The 8,717-nt window shown below is 39.2% G+C and overlaps 2 protein-coding genes across 2 annotated transcripts; both read left to right on the top strand.

The window, feature by feature from the left end:
* The first annotated feature begins 3,961 nt into the window (after positions 1-3,961).
* LOC102668342 (uncharacterized) lies at positions 3,962-4,885 on the top strand. The gene has a single exon (XM_006574169.1). The coding sequence runs from the start codon at positions 3,962-3,964 to the stop codon at positions 4,883-4,885; it is 924 nt and encodes a 307-aa protein (XP_006574232.1).
* A 304-nt stretch (positions 4,886-5,189) lies between these two features.
* Positions 5,190-7,971, top strand: LOC106798475 (probable F-box protein At4g22030). The gene is made up of 3 exons (XM_041014814.1): positions 5,190-5,477; positions 5,953-6,635; positions 7,605-7,971. The coding sequence occupies exons 1-3, from the start codon at positions 5,190-5,192 to the stop codon at positions 7,969-7,971; spliced, it is 1,338 nt and encodes a 445-aa protein (XP_040870748.1).
* The last annotated feature ends 746 nt before the right edge of the window (positions 7,972-8,717 follow it).

Here is an 8,717-nt window from a genome sequence, read left to right as displayed (position 1 = left end):
CCCTAACACTGATTTCCATGTTTTATAGGTTTAAGGATACTTGGGTGTGGGGAGCTGCATGTAATGGGATCTTCTCTACCAAAAGTTCAATAAAAAACATATATATAGATAATACAAGAGAGAGAGAAGGGCAGTGGCAGTCACAACATATATATAGAGAAGGGCAGTAGATAAAATTACAAAAACATTCAACACTAACAATGAACAAGTTCGGAGAGTTAAAATCACAGTAAATACTTCAAAGATATCAATCCAATGAAAGAAAGGTCATGTAGAGAGGCATGAACATATCAGTCCAATGAAAGAAAGGTCATGTAGACAGGCATAACATAAGTTACAAATATACTAGTAATGCATACAACAACAATTTCAAATTAGTTTTCGAATCAAAGATATAAATACCTGAGTTCAAGGCTTCAGCATAATTGACTTTCTAGCAATGACCGCAGGACCAGTTTGAATTTTCAAACAGCAATGACCACAGGATCAACAATGGCTAAAATCGCTCCTAATGGAATCTGAAAATAGTATGGCAGCAGAATTTAGTGTTTAGCAAATTAAATAAAAAAAAGGCTAAATGACATTATAAATAATATATTTGATTATGTCCTGCATCCATTTCCTTCCCTCTATCTAGTTTGGAGTCTTATACTCAAATAACTTTCTGACTTTCTTCTATATTCACTCTTGCATTTGTGGTAGCTTGTGATTATGCGTAGTCATGTTAATTTCTTCTATATTCACTCTTGCTTGTGGCTAATATTTATGCCCCCTGTGATTTAGAAGGTAAAAGACAACTATGGCAGTCTTTGAGTACAAGGAAGCTTCAATCTCAATTGGGTAGAGGTATTAAGTGGGCCTCTATCAGGAATTTGGTTGGGAAGCATAAGATAGATCTTCTTTGTTTGCAAGAAACAAAGAGGGATTCCATTGACAGGGCACTTTGTCAGGCTCAGTGGGGTCACTCAGACTTTGATTGGGAATCATTTCCTGCGGACAATACAGTTGGGGGGCTTCTCTGTGTTTGGAATAACAATAACTTCCAGGTTGGTATTAAAATAGCTTAAAGGGGTTTCATCATGTTGGAGGGGGTATGGCTGGTAGAAAGTCAGAGGGTAGTGGTGGCTAATATCTATGCTTCTTGTGAGCTAGAAAGCAAAAGACAGTTATGGCAGAGGCTATATTTAATGAAGAATCAGTCCCAGGTTCAGTGCTGGTGCCTTATAGGGGACTTCAACTGCATCAGACACCCAGCTGAAAGAGTGGGAAGCACTCTTTGTAATCCAGAAACTAATCTTATAGCTGAATTTAACATGGTCAATGTGGACCTTGTCTGTATCCAAGAAACCAAAAGGGAGAATTTTAATAAGAGCATTTATCAGGCCATTTGGGGGGACTCGATTGCTCATAGGGATTGTCTTCCTTCTGTGCAGGCTACTGGTGACTAAAATAATCAACTTTTTTGCTCCCTGACACATTAGTTATAGTTTTTATGTGTTGTGTAGCACTTAGATTACAAGAGTGTAAGCAAGAGGCAGAAGAAGGGAAGGGAGAGATATGGAGGAGTTTTTTCTGGCAATGAAACTGGTTTTTTCAGTTGTTGTTGTGGGGATTCTAAGCTGGATTCTTTCTGTGTATGGTAATTTGTGGCATGAGTCTCAAAGGGTGAGGAAGAGGCTACAAATGCAAGGTATAAAAGGGCCTCCACCTTCTTTTCTACATGGGAATCTGCCTGATATGCAAAGAATTCAATCGCAGGCCAAAGCTGCTTCCACTTGCAACTCCGACCATTCTGATCAGTTTCTAGCACATGACTACACTACAACCCTCTTCCCCTATTTTGAACACTGGAGGAAAAAATATGGTACCCTTCTCTTACTTTTGATCTATTAATCTTAACCATTTTTTAAAAAATGTTTTATGTATGTAAACAAATCTGGTGCTGAGGATGTTGGATAACTACAAACCTGGTTAAAAAATTCTGCATTTTTTTATTATAGATTTAGACCTGTTTGAATAAATTTATTCTTAACTGAAGAAAATAAAGAAATAACTTAAGGACTTATGCTTATATAAGTGTTCTCATCTAATTTCTTTAAAAGTTGAAGTGTATAAGTGTATGCTTGTTTACTCGTCTAAGACGTGTATATCCTATGATTTTTGCGTCAAGAATTTCAAAGGGCAGAGAAGCTAGACTTTTTAGCTTCTCAATCGACGGGGATCTTTTGCCTCAAATGCTGAACCAAACAGGTTATAAGTTTTTTTTTATGAAGCCCATGGAAATTCGAATTCACCACTTTTCTTTTCCTTATTCCTTCCCCCTTAAACCCTCCTTCTCAACCACTCAAACAGATTATAACGGCTGCATTTACTGTGTCGTTTCTGAAGCTCCAAACATTAGTTCACACTTTCCAAAGCACATAACCAAAAAAGAACAACACTACTGAAAAAAAAAACCATTGATTATGTTCAACAGAATTATAATCCAAATACACCCTCAATTGATTGTAACTTCTTATTTTCTTTTCTTAATAAGAATTTAGGAAGAAATTTATCCTAAAGTATCGAGTAAAAAACTATGGGCGTGTCAAATAGTTTCAAATTTTGGCAATCATGAATTTAAAGATAGGTTATTAACTTTTGCCGAAAGTCTAGCTAGGTGCATCTGTGCCTAAATGAGCAACTCTGTTCGAGCACTAATTTCAACAAGACATGGTGCTATCACATTTTTTTTCAGTTTTTGCAATGTTTTCTTGGGGACTTCAATAGCATTAGAAGTTCAGAGGAAAGAATCAGCTTATCTCAAAGAAGGCCAGATCCATATGACATTTCAGCTCTAAGTATATGCTTCAAAGAACAGGCTTCAGCTCTAAGTGGATCAAATGGATTGAGGGGTGCCTCAATTCTACATCCATTTTAGTCTTGGTCAATGGTAGAGAAGTACCTAGACTTTATTCAGTCTCATTGCAGCAGCATCAACTCATTAGATCCATGGGAGTGTATCAAGGCATGGGGTGGGAATGGAACTTTGCTTGGAGAAGAGCCTTGTTTGACAATGAGATCACCTCAGCGGCTAACTTTCTCAGAGATATTGCAGAAAATAAAATCCAGCAACAGGGTTCAGATACTTGGGAGTGGTCTGCAGATCCAGAGGGACAATATTCAACTCGCAGTGCCTATGATCTGATAGGAGAAGAAGCAAGAGACAACAGTCATGAGGAATGTTTTGAGAAGCTTTGGAGGATAAAGGTTCCAGCTAGGTTTCTGGTGTTTGCGTGGAGATTATTAAGAGATAGGCTACCAACAAGACAAAACTTGCAGAGAAGACAGATACAGCTCACAGATTCACTTTGTCCTCTTTGCAGAACCCAACAAGAGGATGCATCCCATCTTTTCTTTCACTGCAGCAAAGTTCAACCCATATGGTGGGAAACCATGTCATGGATGCAAGTTAAGGGTGCTTTTCCATTAAGCCCAAAGCAGCACTTCCTTCATCATTTGGGTGTTCAACCTGCTGGTGTAAGAAATAATAGATGGCAATGTTGGTGGCTATCTTTAACCTGGTCCATTTGGAAACTTAGAAATAGTATAGTCTTCTCTAATGCGAATTTTGATGCTAATAAGCTGTTTGAAGAAGCCATATTCCTTCTATGGTCTTGGCTTAGGAGTTTTGAGAAGGATTTCACAGTGCATTTCAATCACTGGTCAAGCAATTTACCACAAAGTTTTATGTATCAGCAGGGGATTGCATAGTTATGAGATCTATACATGTAAATTCATATGCATTTTGTATCCATAACTTGGTTCCCCCTCAGAATACCAATGTCTGATTGTGGAACCATTTATATGGATCTATTTTGTATTATAAGTACCTCTGGTACTTCTTTCAATATATATTATTTACCTTTGCCGATCAAAAAAAAAATATGACATTTCAGCTTTCAATCAGTGGATTTCTGATATGGAGCTTCAGGAAATTAAGTGTGTTGGGAATAGTTTTACTTGGATTAGGCCTAATGGTTGTGTGAAAAGCAGGCTTGATAGATTCTTGGTTTCGGAGCATTGGCTATCTCTTTGGCCTGAGAGCTATCAACTTGTCCTCCAAAGGAATCTTTCTGATCATTGCCCAACCATCTTGCAAACTAGCATGGTGGATTGGGGTCCTAAGCCCTTTAGGGTGTTTGACTGGTGGCTACAACAAAAAGGGTATCAAAAAATGGTGAGGGAGGCTTGGAATAATGATCAGCAGGGGGGTTGGGGGGGTATTGTCCTTAAAAATAAGCTGAAAAACTTCAAAGCTGCTATAAAGCAGTGGAGCAAGGTAGAGGGGAATATTAATGCCAAGAAGATCCTCAACATTCAGCAGAAACTAAATGAGGTGGAGAATCTAGCCTCTCATCGAATTCTGTCTGATCAAGAGCTTAAGGACAGAAACTCTCTTCAGCAAGAGTTATGGAATGCTTCAAATGCTTTTGAATATTTAATGACACAAAAATCTAGGGCCAGATGGTTGAAGGAAGGGGACTGCAACACTAGTTACTTCCACAAAATAATAAATTTCAGGAGAGCATACAATGCTATTCCAGGTATTCTTATTGATGGGGAGTGGGTCCAGCAATCTAATACAGTGAAGAATGTAACTGCTAATTTCTTCCATAACAGATTCACTGAACAGAACCACTCTAGACCTACCATGAATAGGGTTCAATTCAATTCTATTTCTCAGGGGCAAAGGGAGCAGTTGACTGCCCCTTTCTCTCACCAAGAGGTCAAAGAAGCTGTGTGGAGTTATGGAGGGGATAAATGCCCTGGGCCAGATGGCCTTAACTTGAAGCTTCTTAGTTGGAAAGAAAAAGGAACCTATCAATATATTGCAGTATGCTGATGATACTGTTTTTGTGGGTGAGGCTGCTTGGGAGAATGTCTAAGCTTTAAAGGCTTTACTTAGAGGCTTTGAACTGGCTTCTGGCCTAAAGATTAATTTTGCTAAAAGTCAGTTTGGGATCATAGGTGGTGGAGTTAATTGGGCTTTGGAAGCAGCTCATACCCTGAATTGTAGACAAATGGATTATCCTTTTCATTATCTAAGCATTCCTATTGGTGCTAATCCTTCAAGCCAGCTGATGTGGGAGCCTCTCATCAATAAATTCAAATCTAAATTATCCAAATGGGCCTAGAAAGATATATCCATGGGTGGGAAGATCACCCTTATAAATTTTGTCATGAATGCTCTTCCAATTTATCTTCTCTCCCTTTTCAACATACCTCAAATGTTAGTCCAAAGATTGATATCCTTACAAAGGAATTTTCTGTGGGGTGGAGACAATGATCATAAGAAAATTCCTTGGGTGAAATGGGCTGATATTTGCCTGCCCAAGAATGATGGGGGTCTGGGGATAAAGGATATTTCGAAATTCAATGTAGCTTTGATGGGTAGATGGATATGGACTTTTGCATCTGGTCAGCAGCAGCTTTGGGTAAGAATTTTAAATTCTAAATATGGTGGTTGGTCTGAATTCCAAAATGATACAGACAAGAGGGGATACTCCCATTGGGCAGAATTCCAAAATGATACACACCAATCTGAGTAGCTTGACAGGTGGATCCACTACGATTTCTATAACTCTTGTAATTATAGTACCCCTGGTACTGTTATTTTAATATACATATCCTATTTTGCTGATAAAAAAATGGAGTAGAATTCTCACTTCAAAGTGCAAGGGGTGGAGAGGATTGGAAGAGGGCCCTCCTAAGCAGACCCATTCCTTTTGGTGGTCTCATTTGAGGTCTATAATTCATCACAGCAGCACGGGTGATGTCTTAAAGCAGTTTCTTTGGAAATTGGGCAGTGGTGATTAAATACTATTTTGGGAAGATTCTTAGGTGGGTGATGGAATAACTCTTAGAGATAAATACCCAGAATTGTATCAAATATCCTCTCAAAAATTTCAGACAGTGGAAAGCATGGGGTCCTCCAAAGCCATTATTCAGCTCTATGCAATCTTGGAGGCTGTAGCTGACAGAATTGAAATGAACAACAACGTAGGAGAACAACGTGTGAATTGGAACACGCTCCTACTAAACTCCATCAACATGCTAACACTCGCGGCTTCAACCATGGCTGGTGTTGCAGGCAGTTATGACGGTGCACCAGTTTTGGCTCTTAAACTATCATCGACACTTTTGTTTTCTGCAGCCACGGGGATGCTACTTGCTACCAACAAAATCCAACCCTCACAACTTGCTGAGGAACAAAGAAACACTGCAAGACTGTTTAAGCAGCTTCAGACACAGATCCAAATAGAAATTGCCATTGGAAATCCAAGTGAAGGAGATGTAAGGGATGCAATAGAGAAGGTTTTGGCTCTAGACAAGGCTTATCCACTCCCCTTGTTGGGTGGGGCAATGCTCGAAAAGTTTCCAGCAAAGTTTGAAGCAGCTAGATGGTGGCCAGAAAGTAGATTATCGAGCAACGACAAAGACAAGATAATGAAGATTAAGAACAACAATAATAATGGATGGAATGTGGAGTTGGAAGAGGAAATGAGGGTGGTTATTGAAGTGTTGAAGAGAAAAGACATGGAAGACTATGAGAGGTTAGGGAATATTGCACTGAAGATAAACAAGGGTTTTGCTGTTTCAGCACCTTTTGATGCAAGCTCCATTGGAGCTTGTAGGCCTAGGATCTTCTTCATCAATGGATTCCTTTGCTTCTTGGAAGATGAATGGCAGCGGAATGGAGAAAGGAAGAGAGAGAGGAGACGCCACTTCAAGGAGAAGATGAGTCTAGAAGAAGCTCACCACCATAGGAGGCCATGGATAAGAGCTTGGAGGAAGAAGGAGATGAATGAAGGGAGAGGGAGAGAAGAGCACGAAATTTTGTGCTCCAAATGAGCTTTGAAATCTGAAGTTTAATATTCAAATGATCAAAGTTCAAAAAAAATGCACACACATGACCTCTATTTATAGCCTAAGTGTCACACAAAATTGGAGGGAAATTCGAATTTCACTTGAATTTGAAATTGAATTTGTGGAGCCAAACTTTGGAGCCAAAATTTCACTAATTATGATTAGTGAATTTTAGTTATGGTTCAGCCCACTAATCCAAGATCAATTCCAAGATTCTCCACTAAGTGTGCTTAGGTGTCATGAGGCATGAAAAACATGAAGGACATGCACAAAGTGTGACTATATGATGTGGCAATGGGGTGTAGTAAGCAAATGCTCACCTCCCCCTCTAAAATTTAATTGGATTGGGCTTCTACCAATTCAATTAAATTTATTTCCAACCACACACATCAAATATCCACTTATTGCATGTGAAATTACAAAACTACCCCTAATACAAAAACTAGTCTAGGTGCCCTAAAATACAAGGGCTGAAAAATCCTATATTTCTAGGGTACCCTACCTACATTATGGAGCCCTAAATACAAGGCCCAAAAATATAGACACCTTAATCTAATATTTACAAAGATAAGTGGGCTCGTACTTAGCCCATGGACCTGAAATCTACTCTAAGGCTCATAAGAACCCTAGGGCCTTCTCTTGCATCTCTGGCCCAATCTACTTGGATTTTTCTATCCAATGCCCTTGCGGGGTAGGATTGCATCACCTTTGCTCACAGGAATTGCTGCACTAGGGTCTGTGTTTTCAGGAGATGGATTAGTTCCTACCCTTGCTGGGGCGTTGGCCACGGTGCTTAATTCTTTTGAGCATGGAGGGCAAGTTGGCATGGTGTTTGAAATGTACAGAACCTATGGTGGATTTTTTCAGCTGTTGGAGGAGACAATTGAAGCCGCAATTGAAGAGAAAGACTTGGACAAAAGAGAAAATGGAGACCTATTTGAAATGAAGATGGCTTTGCAATTGGGAAGAAGTGTGTCACAGCTGAGAGAACTTGCCACAAAATATGCTTCATGTCGTATTGAAGGGAGGGAGATACATGAATTCGCCAGCAAACTCTTCTAAGATCAATATTTGTTTTTGTTGTTTAATTCCTTACTTACCATTCTTTTAATTTTTACTCTATGCTACAAATCTACCAAAACATGCACACAAAATTTCGTTGAAAACAAAAATCCAGGCCTCCAAACAACAAAAACTGGATACAAACTTAAACCAACAAAAACTGGATACAGAAAGAACATTGTACTTACCTAGGATCAGCTCCAGACAAGGATAGATAAACCCACCCAGTTGCCTTCACGAGTTCCACGGTCTTAATCTCCTAAAAATGTTCCCAAAGTCAACACCAAATAATTAAGCATAATCATCCCAATCAAACTCAAACCAATAAAATAAAAATTTACCTTCAAGTTGTGAAAACCATCACCAGCACGGATGGAAACTTTGCTCGGCGTGTAACTCTCGTCAAGCTTGAAAACCACATAAAGCACAATCAACTGCCACAACAAAATGAAACCTCACATTACCATTCTTATTGATACTTTTATATGGTTAGCCAAGTGGACAAAATGACCCAATAATTTGATAAGAACCTTCGGACAATGCCATCGCACTGATTAAGAACTTACTAAGAAGAGCAACAAACTAAGGTAGAGCTCATACCTTGTTAACCGGCAGTGTATAAAGCTTTGAGCTTTGAGCACCCATGACTGTTCCAAGAGCAGTGTAGGGTTTTTTCGACCCACACAGTTCCAACAGCAGTGTAGGGTTTTCTTCGACTTTTCTACGATAGGAGGTTCTGTGGGTTC

This window comes from Glycine max, chromosome 1 (genome assembly GCF_000004515.6).
Source record: "Glycine max cultivar Williams 82 chromosome 1, Glycine_max_v4.0, whole genome shotgun sequence".
Classification (NCBI taxonomy): Eukaryota; Viridiplantae; Streptophyta; class Magnoliopsida; order Fabales; family Fabaceae; genus Glycine; species Glycine max.
Note: the sequence above shows the minus strand (reverse complement) of the source record. Positions and strands in the feature narration are given on the sequence as shown.